Source organism: Kogia breviceps, chromosome X (assembly GCF_026419965.1).
Source record: "Kogia breviceps isolate mKogBre1 chromosome X, mKogBre1 haplotype 1, whole genome shotgun sequence".
Taxonomy (NCBI): domain Eukaryota; kingdom Metazoa; phylum Chordata; class Mammalia; order Artiodactyla; family Physeteridae; genus Kogia; species Kogia breviceps.
In genome coordinates, this window is record NC_081330.1 from 3,720,776 (window position 1) to 3,744,038 (window position 23,263).

Genomic DNA, 23,263 nt, shown 5'->3' on the forward strand with positions numbered 1-23,263 from the left:
TTTCCTAACCTATTTGTCGATTTCACTACCTGATTGCTTTACAAATAATGTCAATATCATTTTTGTTATGTAAAACAAAACCAACCGCAGTAACAAATACCGGGTCCAAAAGTAAATGTGTAAGGTGCACAATCTGTGTGCAAATAATTATGAGTGGAGCCCCCCACACACGCCTGTGTAGACAGACATCACAGGGTCCATTTAGGAAGCTACTGAATCTATCTGAGCTGCTTGAGGACTCGTTTTGCTTTCAGGTTCTTGTCTTGTGCTCTGAATAATTGAAGATGCCAGATAAATGACCTTGGAATAAGCAAAATATTCAAGATGATGAAATTTAAGCCTACATCTGACAAGAAGCCATACATCTGAAAGGCGGAATGGGGCAGGCCCACTGTGCATACTTAGAAGTGACAGCTGGCAAAATGCGAGAAGGAAAGGAAAAAGAACCAAAAACAAAAAGGTGAAACTGAATGTCAAAGGTATTTCTGAATCTTGGGCCCTGGAGTGCAGGGGCAAACAGCCTTCCACCTTGAGCATCTGCTGAAGAGTCCTGCCGACAACACTGCCTTGTCATTCAACTTTAGGGGCAGTCTGCATACTCTACTTAAGAAGGCCAAGAAGACCCCTGAGACAGACTTCTTTGAAAATATTACCATTATGTGTGTAACTGTAAAATTCACATACATGGATCTACTCATTTCTTGGATTGTCTCATATAAATGAGAACACACATTTCTGAGTATAGTGAGGAGAATGTTTAGATAAAGCTACAAATTTAGGATTTTAACAATTACAGCTTCCCACAATCCTCACAGATGCCTCACTAGCGTATACACTGAGAATGACTGTCAAGAGCCTAAAGGGCTTCAAAGAGATTCTAACTCTTTCCCAAGTTCACTACAGCTCTAGACTTCGAGTTTACCTAAAGCTTATTTTCATTTGGTTTTAATGTAATCAACTTTTAGGATACGTTTTGTGATTAAAACTATTTTCTACCTCCGGCGAACTCGCTTTCCTCTTTAAGCGAAGTTTAATTTAAACCCACACGTTGCTACGCCATGGCAACAACCTTCACGTAAGACGCTGCACACCGTACGTAAGGCAAGTCTCTACCATGTCATTAAATATACTTACCTTGTTGGCCACTGCATTTACACTGGGTCTGGCATCATAGATCGTGAGTTTGTTAATTTGTCTATTCGTCTCCCTGATGACGTCGAGATATTTCTCATCATCTTTATTTCGTTTGCCACTCATACCAACAAGAGGCTGACTACAACGCGCGATGACCGCCTTGTTTTCTGGATGAATCCATGACAGCACCTACGGTTGGTTCAGAAATTTTAAGCTATCGAGAAAGAACCAAATGTCAAAACAATGAAAACTGTTAAACAAAGAAAGCCCTAACAATCATGATGACGGGATGCCTGTTCACCTGCCATTTCCATGTGTGCCCAGAAACACACATTTAACAGTGATGACTCTTCAGAGCCAATGAGAACAACCAATTGCTTTACTAGTCTTTTCTTAATTCGCACCACATGGATAAACATTAAATGCTTACCGAAAAATAGTTTTATCACTTAAAGGAAACGGCAAGCTTCAGCTATTTAATTTCAGTCCTGTAGCTTTGCACTGGGTTTGTTATCACCCAGAAACAGCTTCAGCAAAAGATGAGAGGTAAAGAAAACCACCCCTGGTACCTCACACCTGCAGGTCATTTTCCCAACAGTCTCAGCTCTAGAATCTAACACAGGGGCTTGAAAACCCAAAGGAAGCAAACAGGATCTCAGGACAGCCAAAGAGCTGCCAGAGTCTCCACAATGAAGCTTGGACACCCGCCTCCTGGGAGAGCTCTGAGCCTTTACTCAGAATCAACCTTCTCCAATTTTACACGCAAGCCCACCACACATGCTACCCGGTCTCTCAGTTCATAGCACCTGAGAAACAAGACCTGTAAAAGGAAGCTAAAAATGTAATACAGCAAAAGCTACAGAACTGTCCGCTTTCAATGAATGAACGGTTTCACAGATGGATTCTATCTCAATAAAGCTGTTAGAAGAGAAAAATAAAATAAACGGAAGCTGGAAGGTAAGTGTGGTGGCTGAGTTCACAGCCTCTGTAGTGTCCTTTCCCTCTTTCATCCAATGCGGAGCCACATGACAGCATGACGCTGCTGGGAGGATGAATGGAGAGCGCATGTACCCAGCACAGGGTACAGAAACCCATGAAGAGCAGACACAAGAACCCCAGAAGCACAAGTGTTCGAGCTCACTTAATACAAGGCCAAGTACGCTGTCGTCTTTGAAGTCACCTCCCCACTATGGCAAATGACGAGCACTGATGTTCATAAAAATCGCTGTGTATAATAATGACGACACGTCAGGGAGAAAAGATTATATGATAATACGAATGAATACTCATTCAATTGAGTCTCTGTGCCTGCCAGGGCCCAGTCAAAACACCACCGTGGCCCCCAACTAAGACTCCAAAGGCTCAGGACTGGGAGGCCTGGACACAAGCGCTGGCCTCCCTCAACCTACATTTTCTAATCTACAACGTGGAGGTGAGACCTGCCCTGCCCACCTCCTATGGCTTTGCCTCCAAGAGGGAAAAGATGTGAGATCGCTTTTAAGTATCTATGTATTTTTAATTTTTTTCAGGTTTATTGACATATACTTGACCTATGACACTATGTAAATTTAAGGTCTACAACATGTTGATTTGATACAAGATCACTCTTCCTTTAAAACTTTATTTATTTATTTATTTATTTATGGCTGTGTTGGGTCTTCGTCGCTGCATGCAGGCTTTCTCTAGTTGTGGCGAGCGGGGGCTACTCTTCGTTGCTCTGCATAGGCTTCTCACTGTGGTGGTTTCTCTTGTTGCGGAGCACGGGCTCTGGGCATGTGGGCTTCAGCAGCTGTGGCATGCGGGCTTCAGCAGTTGTGGCATGCAGTCTTAGGAAGTTGTGGCTCGCGGGCTCTAGAGCGCAGGCTCAGTAGTTCTGGCACAGGGGCTTAGTTGCTCCGCGGCATGTGGGATCTTCCCAGACCAGGGCTCGAACCTGTGTCCCCTGCATCGGCAGGTGGATTCTTAACCACTGTGCCACCAGGGAAGTCCCCACTCTTTTTTGGGGGGGGCCGCACTGGGCAGCTTGTGGGATCTTAGTTCCCCAACACAGGGCTGGAACCTGGGCCCTCGGCAGTGCAAGCGTGGAGTCATAACCACTTGACCTCCAGGGAATTCCCAACATGAGATCACTTTTAAAAGAGCAAATCACTGCACACACAAGACAGTTATTATTTGATAAAGACCCTCATCACGTTTTAAATTGAAATCAGGTCATCGGCAAGAAACGGCCCTGTTCCCTCCGTGCCCTCCATTCTTCTGCCCTCTTCTCTCTGCTTGGGAGATTTAAGGCTGAAATCACCAGGCCATGTTAAGAAACGCTATTCTTACGCGTTGTTTCACCTCTTACCTGCTTTTTCTTTTGGGATCTCAACTGCCTTTAAAAAAGGATGCTTGCCATATAGCTGACCAGGTACAAGTAATGCAAATTTCACAACATCAACTACCGTGAGTGCTTTTAAAGCATATGCTACTATATCAGGTTATTCCTCTTGAAGTTAATATGTAGAAGCCATAAATAATTAAGGATGTACACAAATATTTAGCCACCAGAAGATGTTAATCACAGCACTGTTTATAATAGGAACAGAAAACTGATTGACAGTTTTCTGTCAATCTACACGGTACAGCTACACACTGGCACATGAACAGACAGTCATCGGTGTAGAAAAAGCAGATTGAGATATAAGCCACAGAATAATTTCCTTTTTTTCAAATAAAAATATGTATGCATAGAAGGAAGTCTGGAAGCACATAACTGTGCTTCTCACTAGGTGGCAGTCTCCTTTAGCCTCACCAGTATTTTTATAAATGTCTAAAATAAACATGTATTACTTATATGTTAAAGAATTCGATAACATTAAGACCAACCTGTTTGAGAACAAAGGAGTATGTATCCATTAATGGGAACACTAATACATGTGGATTATATTCAGTGATATTTTATAATACTCTGCGTCTTATTTATGGACAACATAACAAGACTGCTTTCTCATCAATGCTTTTTGTATCTTTATATGGTTTTTTTTGTTTGTTTTTTTTTTGTTGTTGTTGTTGTTGTTGTTTTTGGTACACGGGCCTCTCACTGTTGTGGCCTCTCCCGTTATGGAGCTCAGGCTCCGGACGCGCAGGCCCAGCGGCCACGGCTCACGGGCCCAGCCGCTCCGCGGCACGTGGGATCTTCCCGGACCGGGGCACGAACCCGCGTCCCCTGCATCGGCAGGCGGACGCTCAAACACTGCGCCACCAGGGAAGCCCTATATGTTTTTTTAAAAAACAAGAACTTAATATCAAATATTAATGATTTCATATCAAAAGCAAATACATTTCCTGGGTTATAATCAAGAGTCAGGTTGTTAGAAGGTATATCAGAAAGAGTACATTATCTATCATTAGATATTATTAAGCATGGTAATCTATAAAGATAGAGAGGTGATGGAGAGCTTAGCCTTAGTTTTTTTTAGGAAAAATAAATGCAAATTGGTGGCCATCACAAAGTAAGAAGGATCAATAAAATGGCTAAGTAAAAAGCTAAGCATTCTATTTGCTCTACGGTGGGCTCCCATTCACTCAGAACAGGGGGAACAACTGGATCAACATGGCAGCCTGAGCACAGTGGACTGGGTTCAGTTGTTTCATTTCCTCTCCTACCCCCAATCCCGCGAAATTCACACACACACACGCACACACACACACGTGCACACGCACACACAGTAGATGCTCAATAAACACTAATTGAATGAAGGAGTGAACAAAATCATTTCACACTCTCCTAGCCCAGTTCTCCTGTGGGTGAGGCATGGATTAGCAAGACAGCTAGCCAGGGCACGGGTGGAGCACAAGAGGAGCAAAATGGTAATTCTAGCAAAATGAGCTAAAGAACCTACTTTCAAGTATAATATATATCATGAAGATATGAATAGACACTCGTGCTTAGCGAAGCAAGTGCATTAAAAAAGTTACAATTCATATTATATTGATGGCATAACAAAAGTTTCACACAAATGTCCTTTTAGGGACAAAAATGTCTAGACTTGGAAGTTAAAGGCAACGTGACATTAAATCTTAATTTTTCAACCCTTGTTTTGCAAAATCAAACCAAAACAAAATAAGACAATGTACTTATTATGACATGCCCGGGAAATTAACAGAGGGGAAAAATTCTCTAAATTTTTGACCAACAAGATTTATGGACACAGAGTAGACAGGGTGACTCATACATAAATATTTCAGAACCAAAGACTAATTTATGAACTAGGTCCAGTGATACCATAAATATAGTTTGGGATAGTCTGCACCTGACCCCAGGTTGCTAATGGTATGAAGGCAGTTTACAAATGTGATGAGGATAGATGAATCCTAATAAAGGTGGTACGTAAAAGCCTATACTCATAGGCTCCATAACATAGGCTAGTGCATGGTTTCCAGCGTAACTCAACCGACATTACCCAGAGCCTAATGCCTGTCAGTTATTGTGCTACAAAGACACAAGCTACAGAGACCTTGTCCTTCCTTCTTCCTTTCCACCTGGTGTTACCTGTACCTTCTCCTGTATAAAAATTACTTGAGTTCATTCTCTGTCCTTGACTGCGAGCTCCTGGAAGGCAGGTGACGTCTTACTTCTTTCCCCATTTGGCCTGCTGCTCTGCACGCAGAGGACCCTTGGTAATTATTTGTGTGACTGAAATTCCAAAAGAGTGTTTCTCTGAATTACTTGACTACTGTTCTCATGGAAGAAAAGGCACTCCTTACAGAAAACATTAATTGCAGTACTCACTGGAATTCGATTTCGGGATCTAAAAGTTGCAACTCTCCTGAGATCATCATCTGAGGCTCGATATGGAACCACCAAGAGAGCCGGGTAAGTGTCGCACAGCTCATAGCACTTATTAATAAAAGTGATTCTCCAGTGGTGGTTGGGCAAGCCCTGCAGGAAGAAAGGAAGTCCACGTTAGCACTGATGATTTCATCTCTGGATCTGGCCTTGGATGGGTCTCCTTTCTTCTTTGGAGCAGAGTGTGCACGTGCCTCTGACAGCAGGGGAGTAACGGTGTACTGATTTAGAGCAAGGGAGCCAGATCGATAATCCAGACAACGTAAGAACACAAGACAAAACACTGGCGGGTTCCAGAATTCTAAACTGTCATTGGTAAATACAAATTCTCTTGAACTTGAGATCTTCCTTGATTTTGTGTCAAACTTTTCTCTACTACTTGTACAATAAAGAGAAATCCAGGGCTTCCCTGGTGGCGCAGTGGTTGAGAATCCGCCTGCCGATGCAGGGGACACGGGTTCGTGCCCCGGTCTGGGAAGATCCCACATGCCGCGGAGCGGCTGGGCCCGTGAGCCATGGCCGCTGAGCCTGCGCGTCCGGAGCCTGTGCTCCGCAATGGGAGAGGCCACAACAGTGAGAGGCCCGCCTAGCACCAAAAAAAAAAAAAAAAAAAAAATAAAGAGAAATCCAGTTCCTCCCCGACCCGTGCAAACCGCCCCCCACACCCTAAAGAAAAAGTACGCTGTGTAATCTTTTTTTTTTTTTTTTTTTTTGCGGTACGCGGGCCTCTCACTGTTGTGTCCTCTCCCGTTGCGGAGCCCAGGCTCCGGACGCGCAGGCGCAGCGGCCATGGCTCACGGGCTTAGTTGCTCCGCGGCATGTGGGATCTTCTGGGACCGGGGCACGAACCCGCGTCCCCTGCATCGGCAGGCGGGCTCTCAACCACTGCGCCACCAGGGAAGCCCCGCTGTGTAATCTTCATCTGTGTCTGATTGAGGGTAAAAAAGAAATCAGGCAAATTCCACTCCCCACTCAAAACAGAGGGAATGCTTCAACCTGCTCCAAAGTAGAAAGAGGCTAAGCTTACGAAGAAATTCACAGAAGGGAAGTAAGGAAAAGCCCTCTGGCGAGGCTCATTTCGCCACCTCCTAAGAGTTTCTTCAATCAAGTGGTTTGGGACGGGCGATTGCTCTATGGACTGTGTGAGAAATACACTCATCTGCATTCTAGTGTGACACGGAAGACACCTCCCATCCTATCGCCTACCCACAAAATTGTAGCTACAGTGGACAAGGTCCAGAGGCGGTGGAGTAACTCTCTCCCCACGCTCACAAACACACAAGTACACGCACAAAAGTCAGCCATGCGGGTGCTTGCTCTGGGGACGCAAATTGTGCCTCATGAGTCTGATGTCGAGTCCAATTAGAGAGTTACAAGTCCCGTCGGAAAGGTATAAGAAAAAAAAAAGATGGAATATAATGGCATTCTAGAACTAAATACCTTCAAGAGTTCATATATGTATGCAAGCTTAAAAACAGGAACTGTTTTGTTTGAAGCTAGAAGCCCTAAAAAGTAAGTCTTAATATTGTCAATAACACTCAAAAACTAAGGTGCAGGGCTTCCCTGGTGGCGCAGTGGTTGAGAGTCTGCCTGACGATGCAGGGGACGCGGGTTCGTGCCCCGGTCCGGGAAGATCCCACGTGCCGCGGAGTGTCTGGGCCCGTGAGCCGTGGCCGCTGAGCCTGCACGTCCGGAGCCTGTGCTCCGCAACGGGAGAGGCCACAGCAGTGAGAGGCCTGTGTGCCGCAAAAAAAACCCCAAAAAACCAAAAAAACAAAAAAACAAAAAAAAAACAAACCAAAAAACTAAGGTGCGAATATTTCAATACGTAACGCTACAGAGGTCTCCAAAACATGCAAGATGTTTTAATGGTCCCTCTTCTGCCTCCACAACTGACCTAGAATAGAGGTTATTAAAATGAGAGGTACACACAGCCTTCGAAAACTCAACCAACTAAAGATGATTTCTGGAAGCAACAGGACATACTACCGCATACATGTGCTCTAGAGATGAATTCCCACACCCACATCCCTGAGCATCGAATCTTCTTATGAACAGAGGCCAACCACTGATCAAGACTAAACAGGTCACCACAGAGCACTGAGTAGAGTTCCCTGTGCTACAGCTGATTCACTTTGCTGTACAGCAGAAACTAACACAACATTGTAAAATAACTATACTCCAATAAAACTTCATTTAAAAAAAAAAAAGACTAAACCGGGAAGTCAACCCAGGTGCCCGGTAGTGGACGTGGTGGCTAGAAGGTTCTTCTCAAGTCTAGGGTTCTGCGATTTTACTTTACATTCGCTGGGCTTGATTTGATTCTCAAACCTCATTCAACAAAACTTCCCAATTACTTTATGAGCTTTGTAGAATGAGAATTCTGAAAAACCTCATCACAAAACTCCTAACTGTCCTATGATTTGGTTATAGCAGAGGTCAAAGTGTAGCTCTTGTTCCATAACAGGCATGGAAATCTTCTTTAAAATGCAGAGAGACCTTTGCCCCGAACAGCAACAATACACGAAGCCTCCCGCTTTATTATTGCAAATAAACATGCATGTGGGTGAAGTTTACTAAGAGAGCAGTAAAGGCAATTCTCATACACATTCATCAAAGCATCCTTGGAAAAGTCATTACAGGAAAACAGTTCTAATTCATTTGAATCTTTAAACTGAAATGAATATAACAGAAATCTAACTGCCAGTAATAGTTAAGCTCCCAAATACATACATACATCATGACATCAACTCCTCAGTAGTAAGGTACAGAAGTCTGGCTCTTCTAGACTCTGAGTATTTGATTCATTTCATGGACAACATATAACGGACATTCTTTGCATAGCAGAAGGAAAGAGAACTTAACCATGCAGCCTTCAATGCAGCTTGAACATGGCCCTGGGATGAGCCTGTAGGCTCCACACTACTAGAATGAGCCATATTATACCACTGCCAGGAAAAATGTATTTAGCAAAGGTGTTACTGATACTCAAATAGCATGACTGATGGCATATCATCACCAGGCAGGTTTGAGATTCCCCACATCTACAGTATCAACTGACTTACCTGCCTTCTGTATTCTTCAACTGGATTATAAACCATCCATCCATCCACGTCAAACTTTTCTTCATTTAAAAATGCAAATATTGGCTAGAAAAGGCAAAAAAAAAAAAGAAAGAAAGAATTTCAAGTTCAGTGTAAAGGAACTAATACTCTATTAATACTACATCCTTTGATTTTTTTTTTTTTTACCAGATTTGCCTACCATGAAATTACAACCCCAACTGAGACTTTTAAGCAAGAAATAACAATGAAGGGCTTCCCTGGTGGCGCAGTGGTTGAGAGTCTGCCTGCCGATGCAGGGGACGCGGGTTCGTGCCCCGGTCCAGGAAGATCCCGCGTGCCGCGGAGCGGCTGGGCCCGTGAGCCATGGCTGCTGAGCCTGCGCGTCGGGGGCCTGTGCTCCGCAACGGGAGAGGCTGCAACAGTGAGAGGCCCGCGTACCGCAAAAAAAAAAAAAAAAACAGTGAAAAATTTAGACTAGACTTACACTATCTTCTATCTTGATTAACAATTGTATACTTTTGAGACCGTAATTTTCTATGGCTACAAACATCTCTTTTGGTGTTTTTTTAAATGCTGTTGCACAAAACTCAGATTTCCAGACCCCAAAATGCCTATTAGTTTTAAGCAGTATTAGCAATCAACGGGTAAAAGACACTAAAATATAAAAGAAAAAGAAAATTCAGCAATGATTATTAAATAGCGCAACTGTCTCAAAAGGGACCAGTGGTGTGTTAATCTATTAAGAAAGTGACAGAACATTAAGAAAATTGTTAATTAACTGTTCTCTGTGAATTAGGAATCAATGCCCTGATCTCTGAAACAACAGGCCTTAGGCCTCTCACCTCTTCTCCATGCTCTCTCAAGGTGATACTGATGAATTTCATGGCTTTGAATACCATCCATACCCTGGAACTCCTAAATATCTAAATATCTAAATATCTATCGCCCTCCAGCCCCACTCCTCCCAGTCTCCCCATTTCAGCAGATGACAGCCCCATCCTTCACACTGATTGAACCCCAAACCTTGGCATTCTCCTCATCACCTCACTGCTACCACCCTGGTGTAAGGCTCTGCCATCTCCACTTGGTCCTCTGCTTTCATCTGTACCTCTGAAGTCAGAGTAATTGTGTCACAACCTAAGTCAGGTCAAATCCTTCCCTTGCCGCAAATCCTCCTGTGGCTTTCCATCTCACTTTGGGTAAAAGTGGAAGTACCTCTGCCCTTCCTCTTGCTCAACCCACACCAGCCACACTTTCAGTGCCGCTCCTGGAAAGCAACAAGCACGCACCAATCTCAGGGCCTTTGCACCTGCTGTTCCACTTGTCTGGAATCCTTTGCCCTCGTGGTTTCCTCCCTTACTTCTTTCACACCTCTGCTCAAATGTAACCTCAATCAGTGAGCCTTTCTCTGACACATGTTCCCCCACAACAGGACCACCCATTCTCCTTCCCATTTTATTTCCATCACTTATGACCATTTGACCTATATTTACTTATTTGTTACTGTTGGACCCCTACCGTCCTCCCTCCTAGAACATGGGCTCCATGAAGGCAGACACTTGCTTTTTTGATCCCCAGTAAGTGGAACGGTGTCTGGCCTGTGTAGGTGGAATACATATTTGTTGACCCAATGAGGACGGGAAGCCTTATACAGTCCCTGCTCAAGCGCTTTCTCTGGAGGCACTTTTCCTCTAAGTATCTTCCTTCCACCCATTTTCCTGTTATCAGCCTGTGGCCTCCAATGCTAGTGTTCCCCTGACCCCAACGTTACAGAGAATTTCTGGTAAAGCATCAGTTAGTGGCAACGGTTTTCTGTACTTAAGTGGAAAGAGGTTTAAGGTGAGAACTGATCGAGATCATGCTCTCCAGACTGTCTTCTTGAACTTCCAAAGCATGTGGCACCCTCAGCAGGTCTCAACTCTGGCAGCACTAGGCCCAAGTGCTGTGTATCCTGTGACTGCACCTTAGCAATGACGCTGCCCTCGCTATGCAGTTGAGGCTTTAGGCTGACAGTGCATCCACAGGAATACTTCATTATTCAGTACTCCCGGGGAAAACAAGTGATTTCTGTTCACTGAAGTTCAACTCAGAGACAGAGGGACTTCTGGTGCAAAGAGCACTAAAATGTATAGCATGCCTCTTTATCCATACACGGAATCTACAGAACATGTCCAAGCATCCTCCTGGTGACATCTGAGCACGGGATACTGCCCTGGTCAGTACCCGGCCTGGGGAAATGCTCAATACCGCTGAACCTTGTGCTGGTGACATACTTGTAGATGACGTAAGGCTGTACTGTCACTCACTTTAGAAGAAAACCTAGAATCTGCTTTCTTGAAGTAAGTTCCTGATCTCAACGTGAGTTTTGTTCATTTTTCGGTTTTTAGCTATTTGCATCCTTCCCATGAAACTCAAGCAAATACGGTGGCCTTTTAAGAAGAAAGAATAAAATTGTTCACTCAGAGGCCAGATAAAGCTTGCTCTCTAGAAAAACCATCATGTGTATTAATGCCCAGAGTGTCCTCTGACTTACCAGCAGCATTTTCAATGTAACTTTCTATTTCTCAATCACTAATAAAGCAACTCCTTCTTTGCTTCAAATATCTGTCCTCTTGCGTCTTACATTAAAATTACCAGTAAGTGTAATCTAAGTATACAAAACTGTTATCATCAGAAGCTAAAGTTCTATAGCCCAAACCAAAATTATCCCCATAGTTTCTTTGATGTCTGAAAATAAGTCATATAAAAGAATTATCATTAATATGGGAATGGGGCTTCCCTGGTGGCGCAGCGGTTGTGAGTCCGCCTGCCGATGCAGGGGACGCGGGTTCGTGCCCCGGTCCGGGAGGATCCCACGTGCCGCGGAGCGCCTGGGCCCGTGAGCCGTGGCCGCTGCGCCTGCGCGTCCGGAGCCTGTGCTCCGCGGCGGGAGGGGCCACGGCAGTGAGAGGCCCGCGTACCGCAAAAAAAAAAAAAAAAAAAAAAAAAATTCTAATATGGGAATGATAGTGTCCTCAAGGTAGCGACCTAGCAGGTGGCCTTTCTCATGAAATCAGTCTGCAGTGACACTGAGGGATGTCCAGATACATAGGACGAGTGCACGACTCGCATCCTCTACCCGGGAAACGCGCCTATGGGAACTCTGTGACGGACAGAGCTTCCAGGAGACTCTTGATGCTAAGAGCCAGACTTGGACCTCAAATATTTCAGGCAAGTTTATGAATCAAATAACAGCCAGATATTTCTTGCCATGAAATACATATCAACACATCTAACATTGAACTGGAGCTTAAGGTGGAAAAGACCAGGTGCTCAAACCAATCTTTTAATCATCCAAATAAATCAGCTTACAATTACAAGAAAACATTTTTTTTAAAGAGCATTACTTGTTAGTTTTTAAAGGAAAGCACAATGCAAACACTAAGTTGTCATTAACTCCTTGGCTCTATTGAAGCAAGCGTTCTACAAGAACCAACACTGACAGTTTCTAAAGTTGAATGTACAGGACTTACTTCCCAGATATTTCAATTTTTACCTTATTTCCCTTAAAGATTCAGATAAGAGAACAAAGCGAGACTTTTAAAACACAAGCTCTCAATAGACTAACATAAAGGTGGATTATTACAAAAAAATTAAAACTACCTAGCGTTAAAGGAAGGACAACAGAACCCATTCATCTGTACCTCATTATTAAAAAGTACAAAATTCCCCACAAGTGGTTACTTGTTACAAGGCTAATTACAGCTCTTGCCTGGAAATTGTTAAAACCTGAAGTTAGCAGGTTACGTGTCTTGAGGTTTTTGGCTGTCCTTTATTTCCTTATAGACTCGCAGTTTTTAAGTCTTTTAGAACTTGATCCGCGGGTTGACGTTTTCCAGTTGTGCCTAACGACACCCCTGGGTCCGTTGGGACCCTGCTTGGGAAACACAAGTCCCACAGAGGGAGGTGCTTCTAGAGACTCGTCCTCCCGAGGGCACGCAGGGAGTCAGGTTCGCCAAGTGGGTGGTGACGTGCCCTCGGCGACCCCGTCCCCGCACCCATTTTGCTTCCCGGCCTGTGCAGGACCCGAGAAGGATTCCGTCCCAGCTCAGCAAAGCCTCGGGGCAGAGGACGGTTTGCCGAAGGTCAGCGTTCAGCGGCCACTTCCAGAAGCCCTCCCGGCTTTCTCCCGGGGCCTGGGCCCTGCCTCGCCTCCGCCTCGGGACCCTGGGGTGGGGGGCGCTTCCCCAGCGTGTCAGGCACTGCCTGTGCCCCAGCTCGCCCCGCTGAACCAGAACCTCCAGGGGGCGAGGCCCTGATCCTCAAGGGCCATACGGAATTCTCCAGAACACGTGGGACTCTTGCCCGAGGGCTCTGTGTGGCCGGGCTTTGGGGGGCTGCGTTACTTTCTTTAAGTGATTTTGAAATAATTATAGATATGAGAAGTTGCAGAGGAAGGTACAGCCTCCCCAATGTGAGCATCTTGCATAACCGGAGCCCAGCATCAAAGCTGGGAAACCGACATCAGAAAACAGACATACTCAAGTGCTCACCCCTGGCTTCAAGTGAGCAGGTCTTCCTTTATTTGGCTCTGTATGAATATTTGGGCATTTCACCAATTCAGATTCCTAGTAGTCAAGAGATACCATGCATGGAGTGCATGGAGACTTGAGAGGAAAAAAAAAAAAAAAAAAAAAAAAAAAAAGCAATCCTGTGCATTTTTTCCAGGATTAAAAATAGCACAATGTAACATTTAAAAAATGTTAAAGGACAAAGTTGAGATGAAAATCTCCAATTTCACACTAGGGATAAAAACAGCTCTGACAAAGAGAATGTAACTTGTCTTTTTAACTTAGCTACATTTATCACTGTTATGTCTTGTGGGAGCAAACATCTGAAATGACAGCAGATTTTAGCTTTCACTTAATTAGTCCTTATTTTTAAATGGCACTTATATAAAGATGCACTGACTTGCTTTAAACATCTAGATTGGATTTATTCTTACTGAGTAGAATCTATAAATAATGAGTGATTCATGAGTTTCCTTCTTTGAGGAAGGAATTAGGACTCCCTGATCTCACGACGGCCCCTCATGGACAGCCCCTTCTCCCAAAGGCTTGTCAAAAGTGTCGTGTCTCACAACTGGATGTTTGAGAGTTAGATCTATAGAAATTAAAGATCATTCAATAGGGAGACAGTTACAGAAGAAAACAATTCTCACAGTATTGAGGAAAATAAATTGATAAGCTATGTAGATGCAATAGTGCTTTCAAATGATGCTGCCAGCACACAAAGGCATGGTCATCAGTGGACACAATTTACTACATCTCTGAAGACCTAGCCTTAAAAATTCAGGAAATTGGTCACTAACTCTTTCCTGATAGAATTTTGGAATGTTTGAACAGGAATCTAAGTGAGCATTTTTTTTCTAATTTGATTCCTGAAATTGAAGACACTCGCCTTTTTCAAAGCTTCCATCTACCACTGAAGGAAGCAGCAATGTAAAATTATCCCATTTTCATCTTTTAGATTACACTTAAGAAATAAGACCCCTTCGTCCAAGAAAAATAACTCTTTCATTCAGGTTAGGAGAAAAAGTCTAAAATTTTAAGGAAGAACCATAGGAGGCGCTGAAACTTAGCAGAGTTTGTAATTCTAAGTAACAGCTTCATGCTAGATAGGGATTTCAGCCTCTTTTCACACGACTTGACATAGTTAATTCATACAACTGCATCAAAAGTAATTTCATCCAAAAATCTGACAAAAGTCTCATAGGTCAAAAAGCAACTTGCACATGAATTACCATTGCTATTTTTGTTTGCATAAAGAATTCTCCTAGTCCTATTTCTACCACTCTCCCTGGAGAAAATGGCTTTAATATTCTTGAGTCACCCTTACCTTCATATATAAATGTACATATTCATTTTTTTCAGGAAAGGACTACAAAAGGACATTTGAAATGTCATTTGAAAGCATTTTAGAAAAAGGACATTCTTTACTACTTGGCCACAGTCATAATCATTTAAGGCTGACATTTCTCAGGGTTCATCCACTGCACCCCGATTCTCACTGTAATTCTCTCTCCTGGCAATTTTGGTTGCATCCATGAAAACGCCAATGATCACAGCCGGTCTCCCAAATAAACCTCTCCCCAGGCCTGAGCTCCAGGGCTTCGTAGCCACTGGCCCCCCAGATACCCATACCTGGTTGTCCCGCAGACACCTGCAACTCAGCATCGCCAAAATGGAACTTTCCCTCTCTGCCTCACTCCCCCCCTATGTTCCCCATCTTGACCACTGGTCCCACCATCGACCTGTTTATCCAGGCTGGGTTCTTGCCTCTTTATCAATCCCCTCCCCACCTCATAACTATAACCAGTCAATCAACAAATTCTACTGATCTTATCTTCTAGGAACATTCTCAAATCTGTTCTCTCCTGTCCCTGTCTACTGCCCCATTTCAGGGACTCAAGATCATACACCAAGGCAACTAACAAACATCCCCAGAAATGGACTACTGCCCCTCTATCTATCTATCTGGCAAGCTGCAGTCCAAGGAATCTTTTTGAAACAGAAATCTAATCATGTCACTTTCCTGCCTAAACCCCTTTCCCGGCTCCCCTCACCTTCAAATCAAACAATGAAACTTCTTGGTGGGGCACATTAGGCTCTGCACGCTCTGGCCCCGCCTGGCACTCCAGTGCCATCTCTCGCTGCCACCCTCACACGGACACCAACTCCCGGACTCTAATCTGCTTGGGGGGTCAGCCTGTGTCCAGCCCCTGGACACCTGCACATACCACCCCAGCACGCTCAGCTTTCAGGATTGGCCCCCTCTAGGAAGCCCTCCTCGACACCAACCCCCTGACTTTCCCCTCTCCTGACACCCTGTGTATCTGTATCTGTGTTGTATGCATTTGTTCATCCACATCACCCAGGAAAACTGTGCTCCCTGGGGACAGGGAGTGGGCATCAGCTCCAGCTCCGGCTCCAGCGCGCGGCTGTAATGTAGGCATTGTCTAAATGTGTGCTGACCAAGATTAGGGATGAAAGGAATGAAAAAGAGAAGGAACAAAAAGGGGCTTGCCCTACCAGACACTACCTCTTACAAAGCCTTGACAGTCACAAGACTGTTACTTGTGCATGAAGAGTGACTGAGGCGTGAAATGAAACATTCAGAAATAAAACCAAATACAGAGAGGAATTTGGTGTGTGATAAAGGTGGTATTTCAAACCAGTGGATTGGTCTTCAAATGATGTTGCAATAAAAGGGGGGAGAAAGAGTTGGATACCTATCTTACAAGGCAACCCTGGATAAATTCCAAATTGCTCAAACATTTACAAGTTTGAAAGGAAATTAAAGTATTAGAGGAACATGGGATAATTCTTTCATAACTCTGAGTGGGGAAGACCTTCCTACCTGGGATGTAAAACCCAGAAGCTATAAAAGAGTAGTGTGCAGGAAAGAGTTAACCTAGCAGATCCGAGACTGCTGTCCTTACAGAGGCCTGTGGCATGGTTGGCCCCTGGCTGGCATCGGGGAACCTGGATTTGGGGAGAGTGCCCACCACTCCTTAACTGATAAGAGTTTAAGTTTACGGCACCTAAAATGTTTATACCAACAACGTGCTTTAAGTCGAACCCCTGCATTTGGTATGTGCTAGGCAGAGGGTGTCTACGTGACCAGCCCCTTGGTTGGTAACATTTCCCATGGGTTGTCACAACTTGCTACTGTAGGATTTAAGTGTGTCCTAGTTTCCCCCCGACATTGCCCTACACACCTTTTCCTTTTGCTGCTTTTGCTCTGTATCCCTTCTCTGTATTAAATCATACTTGTGAATATGACTATATGTTGAGTCCTGTGAATTCTCCTAAGGAATCTGAACTTGGGAGTGGGCTTAGGGACCCCCATCTCTCTCTCTCTCTCTCTCACACACACACACACACATAAAATCGATAAATTCTACCAAATAAGTATTTTTAAAATTCTCCACAGCAAAAGCCACCATAAGAAAAGTCAAAAGATAAATGGGAAAAATATTTACAACTCATAAGGAGTTCCGACAACTACCAACAAAAAGAAAGACCAAAATCCCAAAAGAAAATGGGCAGAAGTCAGAGAGAATGAAGAAACAGAAATACAAATAGCTCAAACCAAAAGATACTCAATTTCACTCAAATAGGATAAATACAAAATAAAACTAGGAATCTACATTTTCACGTATTAGATTAGCAAAGAATAATGGTCTCCCAAAGATGTCCGTGTCCTAATCCCTGGGACCTGTGTTATGTTATCCTACACAGCAAACAGGAATTAGGTTGCAGGTGGAATTAACATTTCTAATCGACTGACTTTAAGATATAGGCTCTGAAGTCGGAGGGAGAGGCCATGAGCCAAGGAACGCGGTGGCTTCTAAAAGCTGAAAAATGGGTCTCACGGGCTAAAATCAAGAGTCTCCAGAAGGAACACAGCCACGCTGAGACCTTGATTTTAGCCCCTGAGACCCATTTTGGATTTCTGAACTCCAGAACTGTAAGATGACAGACTCATGTTTTTAGAAGTCACTACATTTGTGATAATTTGTTACAGCAGCTATAGTAAACTAAGACAGTTGGAGAGGATGTCTGGAAACAGGTACTCCAACACACCGCATGTGGGAGCGAAAGCCAATACCTCTTCCATAAAGGGGAACTTGGCAATATCAGTAATTCCACTTCTAAGAATTTATCGTACAACATACATGAATATATACAAAATGATGTTTATGCTAGGTTATTCATTGCAGTAGTTTGTATAATAGAAAATGATTGGAAATGATGTCAATATTCATCAACAGAGGATTAAATAAAGTATGACACAGTCAACAGAATATTGTACAGTCATTAACAGAGTGAAGAAGCCCATCGGGTAGGCAATATGTATTGGTAAATTTAAAAAGCAAGGTATGGAAGAGCATATGTAGCATGCTCCATTAGGGTCCAAGGAGGAAGGAATATAAATAACAACTTGCCTGAATATGCCTAAATGTCACTAGTTGTCTGTGAGGAGGGGAATGGCATGGCTGAAGGGTGCTGGGAGGGAGTTATTTTTAATATTTTTACTGTTGTGGTTAGTTGGGCCTACTACAATATAACAAGATACCACAGACTGTGTGGCTTAGAACAAGAAACTATTTCTCACAGTTCTGGAGGCTGAGAAGTCTGAGGTCAAGTAGCCAGCATGGCCTGGTTCTGGTGAGGTCCAGTTCCTAGATGGCCTTCGTGCTGTACCTCACGTGGTGGGGAATGCGAGTTCTGGTGCCTTCCTCTTCTCTTAAGGGCACTAATCCCATAGTGGGGCCCCACCCCCATGACCGCATCTAAAGCTAATCACCTCCCAAAGGCCCCGCCTCCAAATACCATCGCACTGAGGGTTAGAGCTTCAGCACATGATTTTGGGGAGGGACACAAACGTTCAGTCCTTTTATCCTTCCTGACTTTTCAATCATGGGCATACATTAGCCATTTTTGAAAAGTTTAAAGTATTGGGTTGGCCAAAAAGTTTGTCCAGCTTTTTCCGTAAGATGGAAAGGCTTTTTGGGAAAAAAACCGGATGAACTTTTTGGCCAACCCAATAAATGCTCGCTGCATAAATGTCCTAGTTTCTAAACAGCAGAATATTCTTATTGGTCACTTGGTTGCCGCTAGCTCCTATTCATTCACCCCACTGCCATTACTAGATTCACTTAACAAACATTTACTGAGGGCCCACTTATGAACAAGGTATTAAGAAGAGAAAAAGATAAGACACCACCACTGTCTTTAAGGAGTTAGAAATCCTCCGAAGGAGAGAGATGAGGAGAGAGCAACTACTGCTCACGTAAAGAGGAGAACGGTAAGTGCCATGAGAGGTACAGATAAAGTGCCGTGAGGCGCCAGGGGATGCCAGGGTTACTTCTGGACAGATGGGCCTGGAGGAGTAGTGATGGCATGTGAGCTCCCCTGGAAGGGTAAGACATCTTTGGACAGGGTAACGACGACGATGGCCCCAAAGTCACAAATGGGAGCCAAACTCAGAAAAAGCACGTGGCCATCAGCAAACACCTTGGTCTGGCAGCCAGAGCACAGACAGGTAGAAAGCCAGGAGACCACGGAGAGATGCAGCCGCACAGTGGAGGAGACGGAGGTTCGCGTTTACACTGACAGGGAGGGACGAATGGTTGCAGTTTTGGAGGCGAAGGGATGAGATAAGCTGAGCGGCATCATCCCAGGGACAGGAGGCACGTGTAGAAGTGCGCTGGATCAGAAACAGAACAGAAGTAGGAAAACCAGCAAAAGCACCATCCCCACAGTTTAGAAAAGAAGAGATGGAAACCTGGACCTAGTTGGGCTGGGGAGGAAGCACCCCCTGGATTCAGTAAATGTTATGGAAAAGGGAAATCTCACAATGACCTTGATTTTGGAGGAGGAGGAAGAGGTGGAGAAAGAAGTGACAGCACTAGAGAGACTGGGAGCTCGAAGGAGGCCTTGAGGGAAAGATGAGAGATTAATTTTCAACAAAGGCCTAGGCATCAGCTGAAGTTACGGAGCAGCTGATGGGAAACATGAAGCTAAGGAGGCAATGCTGGCCAGAGTGAGAGCGAGAAATGCAGCTGAGGGGACGGCCCGGAGCAAGGAGGAGGGCAAGGGTGGACTTCTTTAGAAAACCCATAGTTCGGTGACACAAGGAAGCCGAGGAACTAGAAAAGAAAAGGAAGACCAAGAGAGCAAGACCTCAGAAGCAACAGGACAGGTAGGTGTCCGGCAGCATGAGGGCCTAGTTGCTCGAACTGAGACTTACTCCTGCTGACAACATCTGAAACTGCTGGATAAAACGGAAACCCTTTTAAAAAATGCATTTATGAGTCAACTAGGGAAGAAGAAATACTCAGAAGGCCAAGGCAAACTGCGAACAGAATGCAGAGAGCAAGAGGAGCGTGCCGGCCTCCCCCAGGGCAGGACCGGTTTTTGTGGCCTCTTGGGCTCTAGGAGAGAGAACGTAATGCCCCGGGCCTGCCCCAAGATGCCAAGATGGGTGTCAAACTGGAAACTTCCTTCAATAACACTGCGCCCTGAGGACCAACAGGAAACAAGCACCTGAGACTCCGAGGGAACTTACCCGTCCAGACGATCCGTGCTGAGTAACGGAGCCTGCAGCACAAGGCAGCCAAAACTCAGAAATGCTTGGATGGTCCGAAAAACATCAAGCAGAGAAGTTAATCTGTGACTGTCCCAGGTTGGGAGTGCCCCCCAAGTGCCTGGCAGAAGAAAACGTAAAACTGCCTTCAATCCCAGCCTCGGAGTCTTCCCGTACATAGATAAAGGTCCAAGGAATGAGGCCACAGGCAAAATCATCACAAAACAGCCCAAGAAAGCAGGCCCCGCGAGCCAGCAGATAAGATGGCAGCAGGCCAGGCCCGGCTCAAGAGAGAGGGGGTAAAGGAAGTAGAAGACATAGCAGCCCCGAGACAAAGGGATGCTCTGAAGGTCCTGACTCTGGACATTGGATGGGCATTTTACCAACATTCTCTTGCCGTTACTCAGTATTTTTAAAAAACCTTCGAATGGTGGTGCAGTGGAAGAGGCCAAGTCCTCCCAAGTAGCAGGGCGGGCAGTGGGGCAATAAGGTAGGACGTGCGGGCGGGCCACGAGCGCTGTGCTCCTGGGCACGGAGGGCAGCATGCGGGGTGGTCCAGCCGGGACCACGGGCCCTGCACGCGGGTGCGGGGAGGACGGCCGGGCACCTCCCGAGGCCACGGGGAGAGGGCAGCGGAGAGAGAGCCACACGAAGAGAACCCAGGGCCAAGTCTTGGAGGAGGCACGAAGGGAGGAGATTTCAAAGCATGATTAGACCCTCAATTAGCCAAGTTTACTGTCTATTCAAGAAAAACAAAGGAAACGGAGAAGGAAGCCACACTTCAGTCTCAGGCCGCATCCAGGCAGAGAAGTGTGGCTTCTCGTTCAATTCCCAGCTGAAAATGAGCTTTTTGCTTTTAGCCATTAATTCTGTAATCAGCCTAGAAGGTAAGAGTGCTCCATTTCAGTCTGGTTTACAATCTCAAAGCAGTTTATAAAAACGTTCCCCCCTTCTGAACTGAAAAACGAAGGCACAGGAAAAAGTATCCTATGCTCTTCACTTTCTCTTCGTAGGGTCATCTATACGCCTCATTCAAGTGGTCAAAAAAGATGCACAGCCCCATAGCCCAGTGTAGTAACCTTTATGGAATTATTTTTGTAGGCAAGCGCCATGGGAGTAGAGCCAGAGAGGGCACAAGGGGAAACGGCACTGCTTATGCCACATGGCAGGGCGTGTCAGGGTTCAGTGAAGCCCGGGGAAAAAGGGAAGGGCCCTGCTCGCTGGTCGCCACAGAAAGGCCTTGCGAGCCTGTGGCTTCTCTCGAGATTAGAGGCAGCGGGTCTTCTCTCCTGTGCCCATCTCCACCGCCCATAAGATGGTCAAATTGATCAAAACAAACAAATACCAGAAAACCCTGAAACTCTGACTGCAGATTAGCTCACAGAATAACAAACAGTAAGAAACACTGCAATGCTGAAGGGCTGAAGCCCGAGAGAGCTAGGTTACCCCACACGCAGACTCACCGGTGGAAAGAAAAGAAAGGGAAGACAATTTCTGAAGAATCCTGTGTATTGCATAGCATCGCTGCCCGTATTTCCCATTTCTACCTAAGATGCTTTCTGGGTTTAATGCTCTGAAACTGAAGACTTTCGACTAATCCTTTAGCAACGTACAGGCAAAGGTTTTTTTTTTTTTTTTTTTTTTTTTTTTTGCGGTATGCGGGCCTCTCACTGCTGTGGCCTCTCCCGTTGCGGAGCACAGGCTCCGGACGCGCAGGCTCAGCGGCCATGGCTCACGGGCTCAGTTGCTCCGCGGCACGTGGGATCCTCCCGGACCGGGGCACGAACCCGTGTCTCCTGCATCGGCAGGCGGACTCTCAACCACTGCGCCACCAGGGAAGCCCGGCAAAGGTTTTTTAATAAGAATACTGACCATCATCTGTAGAGCATCTCTCTTTTAAAGGGCTCAAAGTGTCCCACATACGATCACAATTACTTTATTCCCATTCTTGGGAAGACTGGGCTGTGGTAATCATCCGTAACTCTCTCCACCTGCTGGGAAGAACGGGGTGCTAAGAACAGCAGTGCTGACATTTATTGGGCACTTACTGCGTGCCCCGCACTTTTGTGAGCACTTTCCGTTTAATCCTCGCAAAACCCCTGTGAAGCGGAGAGTGTTATTATCCCCATTACAAATGAGAATATGCTGAAGCGCAGAAATATTACATGATTTTCAAAGTCGCCGAGCAGGGTCTGGGCCGCCGCGAGTCTGGCAGCCAGGTCTCCGGCTCCGTTTCGTCAAGTGCTACGTTTCCCTTATGTGAGTCTGCAGGCCATGCGTTTAGTCGTACACTCAAGCCCTTCACTTAAACAAAAGTCAAGAAAATCCACGCAGCCCTATAGCTGTAAAGATTTAAGTGACTGTACTGGTGCCTACATTAACTTAAAATGCATTGTATTCTACATATTCTAGCAGTATCTAAAAGACTGTTTGTCAAACTTTCTAGACTATGATTAACAGAAAGCCATACACTTCACATTATGACCCAGACACACACACAAACACAGACACACACACACACACACAAACACACACAAACACACACATAACCGAAAGAAATCTTTCATGAAACCATACTTATCTGTATTATGTGTTATGCTCTTAATGTTTTCTATTTCATTAAAAAATGCTGGTTACAACCTAGTCAACTGATTTCATGACTCAATAATACAATGGGATTCAGAGTTTAAAAAAAACCTCCCATCTAAAATTTGAATTATCTCCGACGATCCCATCTGAGTAAAAACTGAGCAAACAGTAAAGGAAATCAATGAAAGAGGAACTTTGATATTGAACATACCACTCCAACAATTAAACTCTTTATTTTTCTGTAGCGCTATCAGGCTCTGTACATATGTACACAATTTTTGTTCCTGCTTTTGAAAACAATTACCATCATATCAGAGGCACTGCCACATTTCTTATCATAAAAATGTAGCATTTACTTATTAGTATTGAGTTACAATGCAGTTGAGAAGATAGCATGCAATTTCTACTGTTTGAAAACCAAAGCAAAAATAAAACAAGAAAATAAATGCTTTGGTGGAAATAGAAGATGTAATCTAAATAATTTTCAAGTCTTAATGGATTGACATAATGC

General features: G+C 44.7%; 1 protein-coding gene across 4 annotated transcripts in view; it reads right to left on the bottom strand.

Moving 5' to 3' along the window:
* MTM1 (myotubularin 1) overlaps nucleotides 1–23,263 on the bottom strand; it is a 97,565-nt gene that overhangs the window by 22,731 nt on the left and 51,571 nt on the right. For all 4 annotated transcript variants that reach the window (XM_059051108.2, XM_067023077.1, XM_067023078.1 and 1 more), the window contains 3 exons: nucleotides 9,031–9,114; nucleotides 5,909–6,058; nucleotides 1,135–1,323 (listed from right to left, as the gene is read on the bottom strand). In XM_059051108.2, coding sequence (XP_058907091.1) covers nucleotides 1,135–1,323; nucleotides 5,909–6,058; nucleotides 9,031–9,114 — 423 coding nt within the window. The remainder of the gene's footprint in view (nucleotides 1–1,134; nucleotides 1,324–5,908; nucleotides 6,059–9,030; nucleotides 9,115–23,263) is intronic.